We start from the raw sequence: 23,352 nt of genomic DNA, 5'->3' as shown, positions 1-23,352 counted from the left end.
CACAGAGAAGAAGGTCCTGCCAAGAGCAGCCTGGCGTTATTTTAGCTCAATCCATAAATCCCAAGGCTTGACAATTACTTTAATTCCACTTGCTAGTTTGAGGTTCTGCACAATTAATTCATACCATTAATTTCATAACTATAAATATAACCCAAGCATTCTTGGATCCTTATGCCAAAAAGCGCAACTTATGAATACGGCTTGTTAGCGTTCCACTGGCTAAGAATCTGTATCGGGAGGGAGAAAAGAGAAAAGAAACAGAAAGAGGAAATTTCAGATAACACACACACTCGGGAAAGCATCCTGGCTGGAGTGCTGTGTGTCATTACAAGAATAAGAATATAAAATCCCAAGCTTACACAGCCTTTTACAGGCTACCAGTTGCTGTTTATTTTCTCATTTTGTTTGAGTCTTATGGTGGAGGGTCCCAGAAAGGGAAGGAGACAGTATTACAATTTTTTCAGAGTGGTACAAACTAATGGTCATTCAAAGAACGTGGACCCGAAAGTTTAGCACATACATGAAAGGACTGGAGGCAGTTTTGTGGCTGCTGGCCCGGGACCTGTACGATTGTATGTTTTGGTATTCACACCCTTGTGTGGGAAGCCAAGAGAAAACGAGTGGATCTTCAAACTCTGAGCCCAGCTCCTCTAAGAAAAGAGAATGTTAGCAATAGGCTTCTAGAAAACCACTCAAAATGCGGGGGAGGGGGAAATGTCCTATAGGTGCTGTTTTAAAAATCTGTATTGCACTTTGCATAATAGTTTCCATTTATTAAACTCTTTTCACTGTATAGCAGGTCCTATGCTAGGTGCTTTACATTCATTATTTATAATTCCTACGAGTTACGGAGGGCCCTGGTGACCACGGGAACATGGTCACCAACATGAATTACTTTTGCAATCCTCAATGTTCCCATCTATATAAAATAAAAAATAATTACAATACTTCCCATTTAGGGTTCTGGAGAACATAAAGTGTGCTCATGTACAGAATATGTTCGGCTCAGGGCCTATGTCACGATCAATGTTCAGACATTGCGAGGCTTTTTTTTTTCACTATTTGGAACTAAATAAACTCTGTACTTTCCCCCACTTGACTCCCGTGCCTCTCACGACACTGAATGATTCCCCTGCATGGCAGACTTTGGCTGAGAAAAACAACAGAACTTAGTGGTCAGAGCGTGGGTTTCAGAATCAGACAAATGGAGGTTCAAGTCCAGCACAGAGTCTCGGAAATTAACCTGTCCTCTCTATGCTTTACTTTTCTCATTTACGAGATGGGGATGATAATAGCAGCGGTCTCGTAGAATTTACGTGTGATTTAAGAGAAACCTAAAAGCTCTTTCCAGTCACTGGAAGCATTTAATAAGTAGTAGCATTAATATCCTCACAGGAAGCCCGTGGGGTGGATGATACCAGTAGCTTGGTCTGACGGATGGAGACACTGAGAATCTGAGAAATACAAAGAATGACAACTTTTCAGGGTGGGTTTGGGTTTCAGAACTAAGCATTACCCATGACCAAACTCAGTCCTACAGAGCTGATCAAACACCCTCTTCTATATGTGTCAGAGGCTAACCAGTGCCATTCTCCAAGAAGCAGGAATGACAGTCCTCCCCATTTCTGCTGACCATGGTGCTGACCTTGCTCTGTCTGCATGGATCCACTCTCCTATCTTTTGACAATGATTTGAGACTTGGGGCTCTGGGTTAGATATATCTTTGTCTCCAACTTCTGTCCTGATTGATTTATAGTATAACTTGATGAGCATTCCATATTTTTGGAAGGCTCATCCATTTTCAAAGAGATGACAATTCCTGAATGCAAAGCCTAGGATGTCATTTTGGTAATGAAATTCAAATCTCGCTGTGATGATTCAAGTTACCAACTCAAATGCTATTTGGGGACAGAGAGGTGTTCGGGCCTTGCTGAGAAGCCTTCTTTTGCCTGAATCTCTGTGTCCTCACCTGTTAAAAGGAGGCAAATGTTCCTGCTCCCCTTATAAAAATGGTGCTTGTCGGGAGTTGATGTCCAAATCTGATTCTTGCCCTCCTTTTTTCTACCTCATATCTGCCTGTCCTATTTTCTTTAAACACACTTTAATCATGGAAAGAAAAAAAAATAAACCATCAGCTATAGTCTGCTACCACACACGGAGGCCAGCACGGTGAGAAATGATGTGAAGAATCAGGATTCTTCCAACTCAGACTGTCCGTTTCAATGTGAAAATTAAACACAACATAAAAGAGAGGCCATTGGTTTCTTCACATCACTCTACAATTCCCTTCAAGGGAATAAAAGTTGATTATCTCGTCTTTTCTCAGCTTCAGATTTTTCTCTCATATGCATTTCCAATGGAGTCTTTATTTGCACACTAAGAGAAACCAAGATGGTTCAGCCCCTACCTCCTTCCTTCTCAAACAGGTCCATTCAGTCTTTCTAATTTGCAGAATTATAATTCAAATGGAAGGAAAATAGACTCTAAGAACTCTCTAGATGTGACTGCGATGAGTTTTAAAACACATTTTCAAATGACAGTGGCTATAGATAAGGAGCCGTATGGCGGAGTAATGAGGATTGAATGAGCCCCACACTGCAGGAGGCGGGGGGGGGGGCATTTACATCTTCAGGTCTGCAGAGGGATGCTGGCTGGTTTTGCACAAAGATGCAAGAGACTGATTATGTGGCAGATTTGCATGCGGCTCAGCGGGACGCTCTGAGCGAGGCTCAGGAAGATGCCTGGTCCAGCAGCGAATCTTGTACCTGTAATAGCTCTCCTTGCAAACATCGGGAGCATGTCAACCATGCAGGGATGGGGGACTCCCAATGTAGCTTGTCATAATTAAAGCAATGACAACTTTCACTACCAGTGTACAAAGACCCTCCATCTCAACCAGATGGTATCACTGAAATCAAATGGACTTTAGCAACTAAGAGACACGAGCCAGAATCTAGAGGTCGCCATTTACTTACTCCCTAACCCTGAGCAAGTCACCAATCCTCAAAGGGCCTCAGTTTCTTCAGATATAAACTAGGGGCAGGACTGATAGTACTCAGGTTGAATGTCTGTTAAAAAAGAATTCAAGGGATGAATACAAAGTCCTTATGCTATAACCAGGATACAATAATAATAATTTTTATTATCATTATTATTAATTACTGCATACAACATGGGGGATTATCTCGAGGTACAGTCAGCCAATTTGTCTTCAGGGTCTGAAAGCATCCGAAGTCTTCCACAGCTCAGAGATCGACACTGGGAATATTCAATCCCTCTCTATCTCTGCCTGGAGAGAAGCCTGGCCCACCCAGGCTCCAACGCCAAGAAAAACAGCGTAGCGGGGAGCGCAGATTCTGCTGCCAACGCCACAGATGAGAAAACCACACAGCAGCTACAGAAGGCAGCCCGACACAGCCACTTGTAGCCAGAAGCAGATTGCTGGGGTAGAGCACTTCACCGCTCCCTCTCTTTTCTAACAGGCAAATGTCATTCCTGTCTGCACCAACAGCCCGCACACGGCGAAGGAAGAGAAACTGACAGAGACAATGCTGAGAAAGTCAAGATCAGGTCCAAAGCATAAACCACTAAGAGCTGGTCGTTGTAGGATGGTGTGGCGGTGGGGGAAGCGATCCAGCTGCCACCAACCAGACGAACCGTGAAATGAGAAAAATAGAAGGAGCCTCTGATGCTTGTGATTCAGTTCATTAAGTGGGTCAGATGGCCCACGTCCCTTGGACAACTCTTCTCCGTCCTTTAGTACTCAGGGCGCGTGTTAGCTCTTTTAGGAAGCCTTTGTTTGTCCCTTTCCTAACAGTCAGGCTGGGGAGATGTCCTGCCATGCCCGAGGCCTGCCTCTATGATTAGCACTCATCTTACTCTTAGGAAGTTATAACAGGAAGGTCACTGCGGGGCACCAGGGTGGCTCAGTCGGTTAAGGGTCTTACTCTTGGTTTCAACTCAGGTCATGATCTCAGGGCCATGAGATCAAGCCCTGTGTCAGGCTTCACACTGGGCATGGAGCCTACTGAAGATTCTAGCTCTCCTTCTCCCTCTGCCTTTCCCCACCCACTCTACTCTCTTTCTCTCTCTCTCTAAAAAAATGAAAGAAATTCATTTCTCTGTCTCTCCTACTAGACTGTGAGCTTCTGGAGGGCAGGGACATTGTATTGTTCATCTCTGTTTCACCCATGCCTGTCACAGGGTTGGCACAGGGAAGTAGTGGGTAAACACCTGGCAAACAGATTAGTAGGGGTAAGTGGGTGGGTCCGAGAGCAGATGACTCACATGGACGGATGAAAGATGGTCTGTCAGATGGGTTGATGGATGGACAGACAGATGGTTTATTAGGTGACTGAACACTGGATAACTGGATGGATGGATGGATGGACCGGATGGATAGATGAATGGATGGACAAATAGTTCAATCGTATCAGACATTCATAGTTACTAGTTATGTTAACCCAAAGAGCAAGATTTGAATCTACATAAAGGACCAGGTATCATCTCTCAACTTTCAAGGCAGATAACAGCCACAAGAATCTCTTGGCTCTTTGTAAAAACTGCCATTATTCATCCTAGAAACTGTACAAAATGGTGGAATGAGCACCAGACGTGGAAATGCCTAAGACCTAAATTTGAGTCTTGGCTCAGCTGTTGATAAAAATGTCACTGAATATCTCCAAGTACTCCCTTCTCAAAAATCAGAGAGCACCACCTACTCCATAGGATTCACACGTAGCTGAAAGCAAACTGTAAATATGAAAGCCAATACTGTAAGGTGTGTGTTACATTCAGAGAACCCCTGAAGTCGATCTCTTTCATCTACCCATTTTTTAATTTGTTTTAGAAATATTCTATCTTTTCCCCAGATGAGAGCTCACTTGGGATACCAATATGCCAATCAGAGAGAACATGACCACCTCTAGTTAAAGCTGGATCCTGTCTCATTAACCCCTATCCACTCAGAGACCACCGCAGCACTCTGACTCTCCCATCCCAGAGAACACAGAAAAATGCTCTTTCCTATACGATGCATGGGAGTCATTCTATGTCCTGCAGTGTCTGGCTGAAACCCCGCTGTTCTCCTTCTCCCTCTCCTTCTCCCCCCTCCATCTCCTCCCCCTTCTGTCAGAGGAGCCCAGGGCTTTGCATTCATCTATGCAAAGATGAGTTGATGACCCTGTCAGAAAATAAAAATGGTTTTCATCCGTCTCTTCAGGAGTTTCTAGAAATACTTCTGACTGAGAGGCTCTCTGAATAATTCACTCATCTGAGATCATTTAAATAATCTATTCACTCATTTTCATAATTGATGGCAATGGCACACTATCAAGGGTACAGCTTTTGTCTTACATTTATACCATCTGTCAGCTTAATCATGGCCCCAGCACCCTCAGATAGCTTCCTTATCAAGTTGGGTTTATGATTTCCACAGACATGGATCGTCCAGATGACATCATGGAGGACTCTGGCTCTCCTGAGAGAGAGAGAGAGAGAGAGATACCAAGGGGGGTTCCAATTCTGCCTTCCCCACGGTCTCCTTGAGCAAGTCATTTATCCTAGGTGGCTTCCAATTTCTCTCCAATGACATGGAACTCCAGTTATAACTGAAGTTGGCATTTACTGACCAGCTACTATGTTCCAGTTGGTGTTCTAAGTGAGGTATCAGATACAGATATTTTTAAATTTTCCCACCAACCTAAGAGGTAGGTACTCTTATCCCCTCCCTTTTAGATAGGATAAAATGCAGAGAATGTTATAATATTTAAATGAGATAATGCCTTGAAAACACTCCACTGCATCATGGAATAGGAAGGAGCTCAACCATCAGCACCTGCCACCATCACCACCATCATCATCACCAAACATCCTTATCATTAACATTCCCATCAACGCATGTTTCCGCAGAGATATCTTGTCTGTGAAAAAAAAAATTCTTTTTTCAACTTCTGAAATCGAGAAAACTTTTAGCAGAATGTTGCCTTGCAGGAGAGCACTGCTCCATCTGCTATTCTTTTGGGGGTTGGTTTGATGTTACAAATGCAAAAAGAGAGAGAGAACCAATGCAAGACAGAAACACACACACACACACACACACACAGGAGATGGTACCACTTACTTCAGCTTGCAGTGTTAATTTGCTAGAGACCTATTTTCCCCACAGTGACCTAACATATTGTACTGTGTGGATCTTTAGGACAGCCAGGATGCATGACTCTGGGGAAGTCAGGTGATTGTTTTAAAACTTCTGTGATAGCTTAACTTTCCCTCTCTAGGGCTCACGTCATTTGAAAAACTTAATGATCATTACATAAGGAAACAAGTTAAATTTCACAGAGACTCTGCTAAGGCAGTGACATCATCAAACCCATTTTACAAATGGGCCTTTACTTAAATGTGGGTTGGGGAGGGAAAAGGAAAGGAAGAGAGAGAAAGAGAAGCCAGGGTTGTCAGGGGAGGGGGCGTGGAGTAGGGAGAGAAGAAAGACGGTGTCTTTCACGGGCATGCCAGATTTCTTCTGGAAATATTCAATCCCAAAATGCCTAAGCACAGACCCATGCCTAAAAATAAAAAAATTAAAAATTGGACTGATTCTGCTCTGTCACGAAGCTCTCAGCAGATCATTCAGTAAACACCATACATTTCCAAGCCCTTCTGACATTCCTCTCAGATCCCACTGCCACTGTCTGTTTAAACCTTACACTCCCCTTTAACCCCAGCTACTTAAAACTCTCCTAAGAAATGTTCCCAAAGATCCTCGTCAATCACCATTTCATTTTTAAAGAAGCAGCAGAGTTTGCGTCTATGCAAGTGGGCTGTAGGGTTGCTATCTCAGCTCTGTGACCCTGCACAATTTTTGAATTTGTCTGGGACTCATTCCCTAGTTTATAAAAGAGGGTAACAGTATCTGTATTCCAATGTCCGTGTGAGGACTAGATGAGCTTATATATTTGACTATTACTATTTATTATTTTTCTGTTTTCTTCTCCTTCTTCAATGGCGCCCCAACGATTCTTGAGTAAAGTCCTATAGCCTCAGATTCACATGCCAGCACAGCCCTTTCCTCCCATCATTCCCTCGCAGTGATCCATATTCATTTGCTGTGGTCCTAGAACAAATGGCTTCCAACATTACCGCCTGGAACAGCACCCTTTGACAACACCTCACAGTTCCACAGGCCCACAGTCCAGCAGAGCTTGGCTGGGTTCTCCACTCAGGGTCTCCCAAGGCCGAAATCAAGGTGTCAGCCAGCTCGGGCTCATGGAGGGAGGACCTGGGATGAATCCACTTCCAAACTCCTTCAGGTGGTTGGCCAAGTCCAGCTCCTTGAGGGTTGTGACAGTGAACTCCTAGCTTCCTTGCTGGCTGTTGGCCGGGGATGGAACTCAGCTCCCAGTGGACCCCACATGCCTTGTCATGTGGCCTCTCAATCCTCAAGCCTAGCAGTCAAATCCTTCCCATGCTCGAATCTCTCTGCCCTCTTCTGCTACTAGTTACAGAAAAGTCTCTACTTTTTAAAGGCTCATGGAAGGACATTAGGCCCAGCCTGAGTAGCTCATCGTTAGCAGATAACCCCTTCTGCTCCCTAATGTAACAATCATGGAAGGCATATCTCATCATATATACCCACACACTCTGAGTGGGGGAGGTTCACGGGGGAGGGGGTCATTCTTAGAATTCTGGCTATGGTTCAAACACACTGAACTCCTTGTTTCTGGGCCTTCACTTACAATGTTCCTTCTGCATGGCATGGCCTTCCCACACATACTCAGAAGTCCAGATCATGCTTATTCTCTGACACTTGTCCAAACGAGAAGTCCTCTGTACAGATGCCCTCAATCCTTCCGCCTATACATAAAGTCTATCTTCTCTAAATACTATAGAGTAATCGCTTGTGGCACATATCACACTGTCTTGTGGTTACGAGCATCTCCTGGTGCCCTACTAGACTCTATCTATCTTGAAGACTGGTCCATGTGTTTCTGCAATGCTCCACAATGACCTGCACACAGCAGGCATTCTAGACATTTTGTTTGATGGAATACATGTGTGAATACATAAGGGTTATATATCCCAAATCCAACCATCTCTGTTTATGGGGGACAGATTTAGCAAAAAAAGAAATCATTTAATAACAGTATCTATGGAGGATACACTAGGTGATAGGAACTGATCTACATGCATAAACAAGATTTTATTTGGCGCTGGTACTGTCTGACTCACCAGAGGTTACCAAGGTGCAACAAAACCACAATTTCCTTATTTCTTTTTTCTCCCATACCATTTCTCTTAAGCTTTGCCACTAAACATTGCATTTCAAAGGAAGAAAGAGGCACAAAGTCTAAGAAAAAAAAAAGTTCTGATAACCAGGATGACGTAGACAAGACCATTTTTTCAGGGTCACAAAGAGTCTATCTATGCTCTAAAGCCATGGTTCTAGGTCTTCAAGGGGCATGAGAATCATGAGGAGAGCTTATGAAAAAAGCAGAATCTGAAATGATCATTTCATAGGTTTGGAAGTAGGGATAAGACCATCACACCTTTCCCCCAGTGACTCTGATACAGGGAGTGCTACGAAATACACTTGAATGGCCAACAGTGAAAGATGTTCCTCATGTGGGAAAGTCCCTGGAAAAATCAATCTTTTCATCCATTCTTATATCCATTCTATAAATAGTGAGTCTCGGCGATTGAGCATCAGAGATCAAATGGTAAGAGAAAAAGGGAAAACCTGAAAACGAACCATCTTCTCTAAGGGCTAGTGATAGCCAGAGTTCATGGCTTCCTCAGTGAGCTGCCACTGTCTTCCAAGCAAAGCAAGCACACAAGAGAAGCCAGAATGTCCTTCCACCTGCCTGCAGAAGAGGTCAACATTACTCTTCCCCTTCAGCAATGAACACAATTGTTCAACCAATTCATCATTTACTAGTGGTCTCTCATTTATCATTTTCCTCCATGACTTCCTTCACATAATCATTGGAATATGTGTGTGCAGAAGTCAAGTACAATGCTTGCATAACTACTTCAATCCTTTTGCAGGATGAACCTGTTTGCAGATTACTGATACCCCCCACAAACAAACACATGCCAGAGATCTTCTACACGTTCTCATCAGTGCTTGAGACTAACAGAGTCATTCTAGGCTAATATGGTAGGGGAAGTGATGGAGGGATACTTAAAATACAGTGATCTAGAAGGAAGCGAGTGACAGCAATCTACAACTAGAAATCATGTCATGTCACAACAATACCTCATGCATACATCATTGTTGGGGAAAGCCTTCCTAGATCTGAACTACATAAGAACTTCCTCATCAGAACTACATATTTCAGATGTCAGTCCAAACTTTCTCAAAGATCTCCGTATCATACCTGCACCAGGAATTCCTTCCTTAAGCGGCATCTCCTTAATTATGCACAAGAAACAAGGGACGGGGTATGATCCTAGAAGATGGTACCGCTACAGACCAGAAAAAACATGGTCTCTGAAGTATGATATTTATCCCCCAAGTTCCAGTGAGTTGGCTTTGGGTGAAATCTGCTTCCCCCATGAGAAAAAGAAGGAGGATGCCATTCTAAGGGTGGGAGGAACTCTCAATTTCTCTAAAACATCCCTGTCCCTCTGCCAGGCTTTATGTAAAATGTAGTGATTAGGAATGAAGCCTTTGGGGTCAGGCAGCCTTCTACTCACATCCTGAATCCTTCACCTACTAGCTGGGGCATCTGAAACTGGTCACTAGTCTGGATTTCTGTTTGTGAGGCAGAAATCAGAATGCCTCCTTGAGATGAGTTGTTGAAACAACTACATGAGATCATGCACATAAAATTCTCACCATAGCTCTTGGTACAGAGTAGCTCTTAATGAATGGTGTCTGAAGTCTGAAGTCATCATGCCCAACAGCTTGTACAGAGACCCTTCTGGGAGCTAGAAACAAAGTCCTATGGTAGAGCTAATGAAACATGAACGGAACTGACCTTTTCCCAGATGGGGCTCGTGGTCCAAATGTAGATAACTATGCAAGCAAACAGTGACTATCTCGAGTGTGAACACTCTTAGGAGTTAGTATACAGGTCTGTAGAAATAAGGTGGAAAGGACCTAACCCACTTGAGATTATCCAGGAAGGGTGCCCTTGGAAAAATGGGGAAAATGCTCAAAGGAACAGGAATATCAAGGAGCAGAAGATGAGCCCATGACAACCAAATATCTTCCATTGGGAGGCTAAGAATGAAGATACCTAAAACAAAGGAAACAAAGGAAAACAACCATATTTGGGAGGGACAGATGATGGTTTTGTCTTTAGACAAGAGGAAGTTGGAGGATTATGGGTTCTCTGCATGGGGGTGTTCTGGCAAGCAAGCATGGAGATTGGGAGGTCTGGGCTGGTGTGTGAGGGATGTAGGAGTCATCCCATGAGGAAGGTAGCTGGCACCAAGGGCACCAATGAGAATCCAAACAGACCAGAAAGGAATAAGGGGAGGCAGATGCATCAGAGCATTGGAACAAGACTCTTGGTTTGGGAAGACATGATGGGTCTCTCTCATGTCTTCTGGGGCACCACTATCATCCTTAATCACTGCTTCTCTAGAAAACAAAAGGGTCATTTTATTTTAGTATGTATGGGTTTTGCCCTATTTATGCTTGTGGTCAAAAAATTCAAAACTGCTTTCAAAATCTTTCTTTGAATCTCTCCCTTTCTGTGTCTCTTTCTAAATCTATCTCCATTTTAAAGCTAGTCTGTACGTATGTGTATATCTGTGTGTGCATATACACATATATAATTTCATTGTATACCTAGTGTAACCCAAAAATGGTAAACAGAATTATTTCCAAAGCATTTTTTTTTCAGGTAAAGAGAAAATGATTCAACTTGGAGAAATCCAGTCTATGCTCAAACCCTAGCTCCGGAGGCCCTACCATCTTGGAGACTACCCCAACTGGCTGAGTCAAGTTCATCCTTCTCACCCCAGCAAAAGTTAGGTCACGAGCTACTTGAGGAGCAGGATGGTTTCTTAATCATCCTTGGAAAATCCCCAATGCCTGCTAGAATGGTGGGCATAGAGTTGATGCCCAGGGAGTACCGGCTGCACTGGCCTGGGCTGTCAATTGCCTTGCATCCATGGTACTGTTTTCAAACATCTCTGGGAGGCCTTATTCCAAAACCCACCAAGCTCCAAGGCAAAACAAAACTACTGGGGTAAAGTGGAGGCAAAGAGGATGGGAGTCATGATTTGCAAGAAGAAGACTGCTTAGCACTGAGTTCTATGTCTGCTAGATACAGGCAGGCAGTGGTCATGGTGTTGGAATAATCCACACCAGCCACACACAAGGGCCCGGCAGAAAGCAAAGGCCCCTCCAAGGGCTTGTCACAATTTCCAAGACTCCCTCATTACATGCTGCTGCTTCCGGTGACGCTACTGGGTGACCTCAGAGATAGAAAGTCATCATCTCTGAGCCCCAGAACATCAGTTCCCTCCTTCTGCAGGCCATCCCCTCTGATGACCCACTATATCCTGCATGCTGTTGGCGTACAGACTGAAGGATAACATGACTGGTATTTACCTGCTCCACTGGCTTCCTCTTTCTTCAAGACAGAAGCATAAGGAGTTATTTCTGAAGAACTGGATCCCCCAAGTGCCAAGAGAATAGACCAACTACAGGAAGCATTTGTACATTCTCAGCTCAATTTAGTGGTTATTCCGAGCTGCCTTTTTGAGAAATTGTTGTATTTCAACGGGAATTCAAAGAAGGACACACAAAATATTAAAAGGGCAGTTTCTGTATCTGGAAACGGAGGAGATCAAGGGCAGCTTTCTTTTATGGAATGTTATCACCTGCATGGCAGTGGCCTCCCCGTAAACATGCTCCCCAGTAAATGAGCCAGACCTAAAGGCAGCACTGAAAATTCATAGGTGTGAGCCAAGTCTGACCCGGACAGGTGAAATCCAACCAAGGAGAATGATTTCACAGTTCCACAGTGAATAGGAAAAAATAATTTACATGTTGGCTTTGCATTTCTAAGAGGAAAGAAAACCCAGAGCTTGAAGGATGGATAAAAGAAGGTGTGGGTACAGGAAAGCATAATAGGTAAAAACAAAAACAAAAACCAAGAACAAAAACCCAGCCTGTTCAGTGTGCCTGATGCACAAAAGAGCCCAGCTCAGTGATGGAAATGTGGGCCACAGGGTAGACCAGATGCCAGTCCACTAGAATCCAATGCTTTCCTCAAGTATCACAAAAAACACAAACTCCCACCCCACCCTCCTGCACATGCAGACTAGAATCTAAGTTCCATGAGTGCAGAATTTTTTTTTTTTTTTTTTTGGGGGGGGGGGGTCTTTCTTATTCACTAGCAGATTCCAAGCATCAAGAATAGTGCCTGGTTGGGGCACCTGGGTGGCTCAGTGGGTTAAGCTGCTGCCTTCGGCTCAGGTCATGATCTCAGGGTCCTGGGATCGAGCCCCACATTGGGCTCTCTGCTCAGTAGGAAGCCTGCTTCCTCCTCTCTCTCTCTGCCTGCCTCTCTGCCTACTTGTGATCTCTCTCTGTGTGTCAAATAAATAAAATCTTTAAAAAAAAAAAAAAGAATAGTGCCTGGCACACAGTCAGCCCTGAATATTTCTTGGATGAATAAACGAAGTGTGATTCAGTGCTTGGGTGTACAACCTAGAGGAGAAATAGAGTAAGTGTTCAATGAACAATGGTTATTGTTGACATAACTACTATTTGTGTCTGCAAGTTAAATACAAAAACTCAGTAAACACTAATAGTTAATTGTGCTGGGTATCACAATTTGAAGGGTTTCAAAAATTATTTTGAATTAAGGTACAATGACATGCAATAAAATAAACAGATCTTGGGTGATAGTTTGACACATTTTGACAAATGTTCAAGATAGGAAACATTGCCATCACTCTAGAAAGCTCCTGGGCCCCTTTCCTATTGACCGCCCTCCTTCACAAAAGCAACCATTATCCTTGTATCGAACTGCATAGACTGGTTTTGCCTCTTCTTGAACTTCACATAAATGGATTTATACGGTATATTCCTCTAGGTCTCTGGCTTTTTTGTTCCACATCACATTCTGGCAATTCGTCTGGGTTCTAGGTATTACCAATTCATTCCTTATTAATGAGTAGCATGCCACTTCACGAAAATGCCATAATTTATCCATTCTTTGTCGATGGACAGTGGCACTCCTTCTGATGTTTTGCCATGATGAGTAAAGTTGTGATGAACATTCTTACACGAATATTACTTTTGGGATATATGTTTCTATTTCTTTACAGTAAATACCTAGGATGTAATTGCTGGGTTGGAAGGTTTGTGTATGCTTTTTGCTTTATAACAAACTGCCAAACACTTTTCCATGGTGGCTGTAATTTTACATTCCCACTGGACATATATAAGAGATTCAGTTGCTCTATGTCCTTACCAACACTTGGTATTATCAGTCTTTTTCATTTTAGCCATTTGGTGGGTGGGAAGTGATAGATCATAATGGTTTTAGTTTTCATATCTCTGATGGTCAATGGTGGTAAGCATGTTTTCACTTACTTATTGGCCATCTGAGTAATATCTTCTGCCAAGTGTCTAACTTAATTTCTCACTTTTGTGTTGTTTTATTTTTTCTTATCGATTTATAGGAGTTCTTTATATATTCTGGACATGAGCCCTTTGGGATATACACAGAGAGTTAGTATTTTTTCCCCAACCTGTGGCATGCCTTTTTCATTTTCCAACAGTGTCGGTATTTGAGAAAAATTCAAAAAAATTTTAAATTTTGATGGAGTTCAGTCTATTTATTTTAAAGATTTTATTTATTTGAGAGAGAGAATGTGTATGCATGTGTGTGTGTGAAAGAGAGAGCATGGAGGGACGGGGAGAAGCACAGTCCCCTCTGAGCAAAGATCCTGATGCAGGGCTTGATCCCAGGATCTTGAGATCATGACCTGAGGTGAAGGCAGACACTTAACTGACTGAGCCACCCAGGCATCCCCAGTTTGCTATTTTTACTATATGGTAAATGCTTTTTGCATTCTGCTTTCTCAGATCACACTGATATCCTCCTAAATTTTCTTCTAAAAACTTCACAGTTTTAGCTTTTACATTTAGGTCTGAAATTTAAATAATTTTTATGTATAATGTGAGCTATGGGTCAAGTTATTTTTTTTTTCTCTATACGGATATCTGATTAATTTAGTGCCATTTATTAAAAAGACTTTCCTTTCGGAGTGCCTGGATGGCTTAGTCGGTTCTGTCTGACTCTTGGTTTTGGCTCAGGTAATGATCTCAGGTTGTGAGATCGAGCCCCAAGTAGGGTTCCACACTCAGAATAGAATCTACTTGAGATTCTCTGCCTTTCCCTCTGTCCTCACGCCACCCCCCCCACTCCCACCAAGCTTTATGTCTCTCTAAAATAAACAAATCTTTAAGAAAAGACTTTCCTTTCTCCCATTTTCATAATTATTCCTCAGAAAGCAATTGAAAGCATGCCTGTGGATTTATTTTCATCATTTCATCACTGTATGAGATGTGAGTTACAGGAATTTCATAGATAACCTTTATCAGATTGAGAAATCTCCCTCCTTTATCACAAATGGATATATCAGATTTTGTCAAATGCTTTCTCTGCATCTACTGAGATTACATTTTTCTCCTTTATTACATTAATATGGTAAGTTACATTGATTTATTTTTTGAATGTTAAACCAATCTTGAGTTCCTAGGGTAAACACTATTTATCCATGATATATTATTTTTTAAATATATTCCTTGATTTTGATTATTAATATATTGAAACACCGTGTAGACTGGTGTTATTTCTTTTTAAAATGTCTGATGGAATTTACAGCAAGCCATCTAGGTCAGGAGTTTTTGAAATGGGAAAGATTTCAGTTATAAATTCAATTTCTGAGCAAGTTTAGAAACTTAGAGACTTCAGACCATCTATTTCATTTTTAGGTCAATTTTGGAAATTTGTGGGTTTTATTGTTTGTTTTTGAAAAACTGTACCCATTTTATCTACATAGTAGAATTTGTTGACATACATTATTCATAATTTTTTTGTCATTTTAGTGTCTGCAGGATCTGTAACGACTGTAGTGACTTTCCTCTTGCATTTTTAGTATTTTTTATTAGTATTTGTCTTTTATCTGTTTTGCGTGATCACTCTTGCTAGAAATGACAAATTTCATTAATCTTTTCAAAGAACTACCTTTTGGCTTTGTTGATTTTCTCTATTTTGTGTTCTACCTTGATTTTTACTCTTACATTTGTGATTTTCTTCCATTTCATTTGGGTTTACTTTGCTCTTCTTTTTCTAGCTTCTCAATGCAGAAGCTTAAATCAATGACTTTACACATGCCTTGTTTTTTTTAAATTATAAGTATTTCGAGCTATAAACGTCCCCCTAAGCACACGTTCTGCTTTATTCTTCAAATCTGCTATGCTGTGTTTTTATCGTCATTTCATTCAAAATATTAGCTAATGTCTTTCTATTTCTTCTTTGACCCATGAGCTATTCAGAAGTGTTATCTAATTTCCAAACATCTGGGGACTCCTGGATCTACTTTTATTACAACCTTTGATTTTAACACTGTGTGGTCCGAGAATGCATTCTCCATTATTTCCATCCTTTGAAACACATCGAGACTTGTTTTATGCTCCAGGACACAGTCTGCTTGGGTGACTTTTTTTTTTTTTAATATTTTATTTATTTGACAGAGAGAAATCACAACTAGGCAGAGAGGCAGGCAGAGAGAGAGAGGAGGAAGTAGGCTCCCTGTGGAGCAGAGAGCCCAATGCGGGGCTCGATCCCGGGACCTTGGGATCATGACCTGAGCCGAAGGCAGAGGCTTAACCCACTGAGCCACCCAGGCGCCCCAATGTTTTATATTTTTCAAGAGTTGATATATATGTCCTAGAAAATGTGCCTTATGAGAACTATAACCTCCTTCTCCTATCTGTGATTTACGGAAGTGATACACTTAAGTTTTGGGAATTAGTTGACTTAAAGTAAAAGACAATGTAAGCGAAAATATAGGGGTTTAGGTACATGGCAAAACGTGTAAATACGGTACTTAATATGGGTACAGACAAACTGGTGAGATCGCTGCTCTATGGTAAACCTTTGCTATTCCAACAACGGGAACCAACCTTTAGTCTTTGAATTCCTCATCCTAAATCCTTCAAGGACCCTTCCCGATGAGACTGGAGAAGCTGACACAAGGAGCAGGACACCGTTACCACAGCTGACCCGGAAAAAGCATTCCAGCGACACCTTATAATATTTGGTCCAACTCATGCCAAGAAAGATCTGCTCCCGGAGGGGGGATGGGATCTGGAGCAGCTCAGCAGGAAATGTGCTGGGCAAAGGAGCTGCTGAGCCCGTCCACCGCCCATGCTTTCACCCTCCCCGCCCCCAGCATTCAATGCGCAGAGGGACGCTCACCTTCTCCCATTCTCGGTCCTTGTTCAGCACAATCACCACCAGCCTGGGGTGCACCTGATAGCCTTCCTCAGTGAAGGACAAGTCTTTGCCATCCCATGTCACGTTGACCATAAATCTAGAGAGAAGAAGAGAGAAAGACAAGTTTTTAGGGAAGAAGGAAAGAGGTCAGACGAGTAGACGTGCGGCACCATCCGCGTAACTCACGGAAGCGAGAGGCTTACACGGCCGTCATCACCTGTGACACGTGGCCTCTATGTGTGGGAGTATTGGTACCCATGCTGGCACCGCGAACTGGCCCAGCACTCGTTTCCAGGAGCCTGTACTCACTCTTGGAATCCCCCACCCTATCCAGCTGTTAGCAAGGGACTGTCATTAGCACGTGCGACAGAACCTTTTGGCCCTGCCGCACCCACAGACCTCTGTTCAAATGACATTACAGGAGATCTCAAAGCACGTTCTATTTGTTTTAACAAGTTTCCCTAAAGGAAGCTGCTGGCTCTTTGACCATGTGGGATGCAACTTCAAAGAAATGGCATCCCACCTATTCACTACTCATTCTGCTAATCTTACTAAATAAATGCTTGCTACATGCCAGGACTCAGACACTTGACTGAAGATAAATAAGGAAACAGACATGATCCCTCCCCTCATGAAGCTTCCAGTCTAGAGGAGAGAACGGGCATTAATCATTTACAGATCTATGACAAGTGTTATCAGAGTGAGGTGGTTGGGCTGCCTGGAAGTGAAAAAGGGGTCAGGCAGGGCTTCTATGAGGAAGTCTGGCTTCACCTGGAAAGATGAGTCAGCGTTAACTAGGTTAAAAAAAAAAGCCATAAGTAAATTCGAGGTAAAAGGGGTAGTAGGTGCAAAGGCCCTGTGGCTATACACACAACGGACTGACTGCAAACCAATGAGAGCAAAGCAGAGAGAGACAGAAGAATGTGGGATGGGGTGTGGCTGAGAAGGTGAATAGGGGAGATAGTGCCAAGGTTTTTAGGCCACATTCAAGAGTTTTGTCCTTGTTTTATTTTTTTAAAGATTTTATTTATTTATTTGACACAGAGAGAGAGATCACAAGTAGGCAGAGAGAGAGGGGGGAAGCATGCTCCTTGCTGAGCAGAGAGCCCAATGTGGGGCTCGATCCCAGGACCCTGGGATCATGACCTGAGCTGAAGGCAGAGGCTTTAACCCACTGAGCCACCCAGGCGCCCCATCTGTCCTTGTTTTAAAACATTAAGACCACACTGAAGATTTTAATCAAGGAGGCGAAACAATCAGACTTGACTTGAGGGCTGTGTAGAGTGGGTTGGAGGCAACCAGAGTGAGTGCACAGGGATGGGTTACAGCGTGCTTATTCTCCGGGTCAGAGATGTTGTTGGCTTCGGCTCTGTCGTGGTCCCAACGGAGGAGAATGAGGAGTATGAGTCGCCAGCAACAAGATCAAGTGGAGAATATTTAGCAGGTAATCAGCGATGTGAAGGTTGGGGAGAGAGAAGCAACAAGGACAACGTCTCAGCATCTGCCTTATATCACATCCGCGTGGTCAACCACTGTCCTAGCACTTCTGTTGTGCAGGACGCCTGTCAGCCTTATGACCATCTCCACCCCTATTCAAAGCACCTTGCCTGCAGGCAGGCTGGATGTGGACGAGGAGGGAGGCATGGCAAAGCTCCCCTCCCAGGATTTGGGGGGCAGAATCCCCAGGAGTCCACATCTTTTAGTAGCTTGAGAAAAAGGTGATATTGTTGGAGACTTCCAAGGGAACACACCAATTAACAGAAACTCAATGAAGGTAGTATGGTGGGTTGAAATATTTGGAGATCCCAGAGAGACAGGGTATCTCGAGACCATGGCATTTTCTTGCTTTATACTCCTTTAATTCCAAAAGTAGCTGAAGAAGTAAAATATTAACGAGGAGAAATAGAGTATAAAAAATTCAAAAGCGAGACACTGTCCTAACTGGTCACATGTCTGCCCTGGGCTGTGTCATATGGGGGGGAAAATCAGGTCTCCCAGGACAAGGTAAAGAAACTGGGGAAAAGGCAAAAAAACAAATATTGAGTACCCACTCAATGAACTATTTGGGGTTTTGAAAATCATATTTTCGATGACAAGTTAATGGAGAGGAGAAAATGCTCGCTCTTTCACATTAAATAAACAGAAGAGGATAAAAATAAGGTTTGTGCATAGAAGGATTACAGGTACCTTTTATTTTCTTTTGTGTATCTTTGTGTTCTCCAAATTTTCTGCAAATAGTGTCTGTTAAAAAACAGAGAAAATATACCATTGCAATTCCAGAAGGAGCAGAGAGTAACCACTCTCCTACTGGGGGCACGTGAGGTGTCTGGGATCATTTCCTAGCAGGATATTTTCTGTTGATTCAACAACTATTTGCTGCATGTCTATTATGTGTCAGGCCCTATGGGGAGTCCTATAGATAGGGAAATAAAAACCACAGGGCCTGTCCGCCCTCCCACCCACACGATCACCACCCAGTAACACAGGCACAGAAACAATGACAGCGCGAAGAACGCCGCTCATGTAGGGATTCTTAAGAAGTGGGAGAAGCAGGAATGCGGAGGGAGGCCCCTCACTCAAGCTAAGGGCTCGGGGGTGGGGCTTCCTGGGGCATCTTAGAGAGTGAAGGAATTAAGAAGAGGCAGGAGACAGGGGATTGGGTGGCTGTGGCGGTTAAGCGTCTGACTTGATTTCAGCTCCGGTCTTGATCTCAGGGTCATGAGTTCAAGCCCCGCATCGGGCTCAGTGTTGAGCATGAAGCTTACTTTTAAAAAAATGAGGAGAAGGAGAAGAGAATTCTGAGCAAAGGCATCACCTTGAGAAAAGAAGAGTCAGCAAAGGTCAGCAGCGTGGCACACGCTGGAGAAAACAGGGAATAAATAAGCTATTAGGGCAGTGGGATTCCTCTGGTGTGGATCCCTGAAGTCGGATCCTAAAGGACCTTGAATGCTACCCTAAAGCATTTGGGTTTGGTTCAGAAGGCTGGAGAGAGATCTATGAAAGGGTTTAAACAAAGGAGGGATGCATCGATTTGCTGGCAAGAGAAGCAGAGATAAAACTGCTTCTTTCCTTCTCTGCACTGGAGGACAACTTCATTTTTGCTTATGGCTAAAAAAGTGTCATTAATTGTGTGCGTGTGTGGGGGGGTGTAAATTAAGTTGTTTATATTTTCCCAGTTGACTTTCAGTTTTGTTTCCCGTGGTTATTTTTAGCCTTATTATATTGTCTGGCACACTGTAGGGCTGGGGTTCATGTTTGGTGGTTGAGTATGTTAAGATATCCTCACCAGAAGTGCCAGCCAGCCATGCCTACATCCGTCTGTCTGTCCTTCTGTCCATCCATTCATCCGTCTATCCATCAATACGTTCATCCATGCACCCATCCAAAAGACACTGGCATACCTACTACCTGCCATGACCTGTGCCAAGAGCTGTGGTGGGAAAAACAACAAAGTAAACAAACATGGTTCTACAATACGTAACTGCAGTCAAGAGCAGCGAAGCGTAAAACCGGAGACATGTACTAAGTAGGCTGGTCAAGAGCATGAGGAAGATGGTGGCTGATTCTACTGCAGAGGCACAGCTGGCATCAGGAGACAAAGTGGAAGGAAGAACAAGGGCTGGCCGGGTGAATGGCCAGGGGCGAGGGGTGGCAAAGCCCTGCAGGGGGGAAACCACCAAGCCAACGGCACAGAACCACGGAACAGGATGGAAGACTGGTCACGGACTCTCCCGCAAGCAGTCTTTACCAGGGCTAGTCCAGTATCCATTATCAAGTCTCCGCATTTGCTGCCCCAAACTCGGAGGTTTTTAATTTATTGTTCTGGTTGACGTTGCTGAATCAAAGTAGCTACCAGGCCAGGGTTTGACTTGTCTGACTCTTTGGGATGGACAGAGCTCGGGATCGACCTACCCAATGACCCAAAGGCAGGGGAACTGAAAATTCCAATTATCAAGAGGTTCAGAAATATCCAGTTGGTTATCTTTTTTGGAAAAGGCAGACCAGAGAGCAAATGCTTTGGTTCTGACCTAGACGCATGGCCCTGGGGAGAGCCATTCTCAAAGTTACGTGGAGCATGACCCAAACATCACAGTAGTCATTTGGCTCAAGGAGCTAGCGTGTACTGAGGAACAACCAGATCTTTCGATTTGCCGGCTGAATTTACTCAAACCCCCCTCTTAATTTCCACCTCTACTTCCTCTACTCATTCCCCTTCTCCCATCTTGTGGTGAGATCAGACGGCACCAGCCGGGAGATTATTTAGACACGATCACTCCTCTTCTGATTACAGGGAAACCACTATACAGATGTTCTCGTGCCCTGTGTTCCTTTAAGATTCATTATTCTGGACCGAGAAGTCTGTATACTCAACACTAATATCATTTCATTGTTTTTCCTTTTTTTTTTTTTTTTTTTATTAACAGTCCTCACTCCCTTGGGCGGGTATGGGAGGGGGCCATGAACAAAATTTTTTGCTGAACAGTAATTTCATTATGAAGTTGGCAGGATGTGAGCACCGGCTACCTTTAATTCCCCCAACCAATTTCTAGGAAAGACAATTCATATTTTTTCAGACTTTCTCCCCATCTAAACTGGCTCCCAAGCAGAATTCTTTACCTAGGGAAATCCCATTTCACACCCCACTGCTTGGTCCCCATTAACACCTGCTGGGTACTTGTATTAAACCGTAAAATCTTAACACTGTTTTGTTTCTCTCTCCAAAATGGATTGTAAACTTTTAGTGACCAGATGAAATATTAGAAATTCCGGGCGGTGGCTGGGCTTCAAATTCCATCCTCGCTATTTTCATCTGGGGCAGTAAATAGCAGGGAATCAATGCTGGCAAAATGTGGCCGGATGGGGGCGCTCCGGGGGTTGGCAGAGGGGTCCGCTTCTGGGTTATTCCCAACCACTGATGACAAAGCCAAGTGGTTTTGTTTTTTTTTTTTAAATGTCTGTAACATACACAACGCTAAACTAGAAAATACGTTAAGTTATGGGCCGTACACACGGACAAGTTTCCTTCAGTATCTGCTTAGGTGTGTAACAGACGCTAAGTCCAGATGAAAGGAACACTTGTCGGCTGCTTGAACTCTGTGCCCTGTGAAGGGCTGACGCGAGGAGATCAGAAAGAACACTGAAGAACAGAGAGGCGATTTTTCCTATAACAGGATTGCCATGAAATTCGGCCTGCATTGTCAAGTTCTTCCTAGACCTGCGCTGTCTGGTGCTAACAGCCACCAGGACACGTGGCCGGTGAGCATCGGCACGTGTGAGTCTGAAGGAGAGATGCCATGAGGACGGAACGCACCCCCGAGCCGGAGACTCTGGAGGGAAAAATCATGCAAAAAGATCTCCTGCGTCATTTTATACTGATCTCGTGTTGAAACACTTCAGACGCCTTGGGTGAAATGAGACGTATTATTAAAATTAATAGCATCTGCTTCTTTTTCCTTGTTTGACGCGCTGCCAGCAAGCTTGAGACTGCACAAGGCTTGCCTTCTACTGTTATTGGTCAGCTCTTCTTGACTGTCCTTGGTTTGGGTTTTTGCTATTTTTTTTCTTTTTTTTAACCACTATACGGTACGCACCATGAAGGCAGGGACCGCGTCCGTCTTTAGCACCATATTTCTACTGCCAGACACAGAGCCTGGCACAGAGCTGGTGCTGATAAATGAAACCATGAATTTCTATTTCTAAGATACTGGAAAATGGAACAGGGATCCAAAGCCTGGCTCTTTGCTCCCACCTGTGTCACGTTGGGCCGTGTATTTAACATTCTCTGAGCCTTCATTTCTTTCCTTGGAAAACATGGATCAGGTTCAACCGTATGAACCAGCCAAGACAGTCTCACATGGTTTCAGCTCACCGTTACCTAACTCCTGGGTTCAGGGTAGCCTTAGGGACGGTGCCCTTAAAATGCTCAGCACTATGCCTGCTTTATGGCTGTTACCTAATAACTTAGTAGCTAAGATGTATGGACATTTCCTGTGCATTTTTTTTATTTACAATTTTTCCACCCTGTTGTACTTTTTAACACCCCACCCCAGAGGCAACCTGGTCTTTTTTTTTTTTAAGATTTCATTTATTTATTCAACAGAGAGAGAGAAAGAGAGAGATCACAAGTAGGCAGAGAGGCAGGCAGAGAGAGGCGAAAGCAGGCTCCCTGCTGTGCAGAGAGCCCGATGCGGGGGCTCGATCCCAGGATCCTGAGACCATGACCTGAGCCGAAGGCAGAGGCTTAAAGCACTAAGCCACCCAGGGGCCCCCAACCTGGTCTTTTTAAGGCCATGCTTCTCACGGCTGTGACCAGGGGTCTCTCTGCCCTCCCATCAAAAGCCAACCACATACAGGCTGCCAAAGTTCCTTGAACTCTCACTTAAAACGTCTCATTCCCTCTGATTTCTCCTTTCTCTCTTTCGTCTTGATGGGCTTAAGTCTCCTTTAACTTCCAAAATCTGATTATTTGAAATGTTACCAAGACACTTATTATTCACCATATTCCCCTTCAGACTAATTCTCTGTCTCACAAATGCCACTATAACCCATTTAGTGTTTCCCAGTTTTTGGTTCATTTCCCATCTGCTTCGCCATTTCCCACATCCCCCCTGGGGTTTGTGCGGGGGAGGGGGGGCTCCCCCCTGCCAAATCACACTGTCCCTGAAATGCCTCCTCGAACTGCTTTCCGGTGTCCCCCTTCTTCGTCTGTCATATAATTTACAAGTTTCTGAAAACAGTCACTGTTCTCTCGAGCCTCTTTTCGCTCCTCAGGACACTCCCATTCTTTGAAAACATTTTTCTGCTCTCTGTAGCCTTCTCGTGGTCGTTTGGGATCCCTCCAGCTCTGATGCATGTCTGAGCGCCACCCCGCCACCCCATC

At 43.7% G+C, this 23,352-nt stretch overlaps 1 protein-coding gene across 2 annotated transcripts in view; it reads right to left on the bottom strand.

The window, feature by feature from the left end:
• Nucleotides 1–23,352, bottom strand: part of GRIN2A (glutamate ionotropic receptor NMDA type subunit 2A) — a 370,568-nt gene that overhangs the window by 102,284 nt on the left and 244,932 nt on the right. For both annotated transcript variants that reach the window (XM_045994068.1, XM_045994069.1), the window contains exon 5: nt 16,455–16,569. In XM_045994068.1, coding sequence (XP_045850024.1) covers nt 16,455–16,569 — 115 coding nt within the window. The remainder of the gene's footprint in view (nt 1–16,454; nt 16,570–23,352) is intronic.

The sequence above is a fragment of the Meles meles genome, chromosome 21 (assembly GCF_922984935.1).
Source record: "Meles meles chromosome 21, mMelMel3.1 paternal haplotype, whole genome shotgun sequence".
Lineage (NCBI taxonomy): Eukaryota > Metazoa > Chordata > Mammalia > Carnivora > Mustelidae > Meles > Meles meles.
The sequence above is the reverse complement of the archived record's forward strand: the minus strand, read 5'-3'. Positions and strand labels throughout refer to the sequence as shown.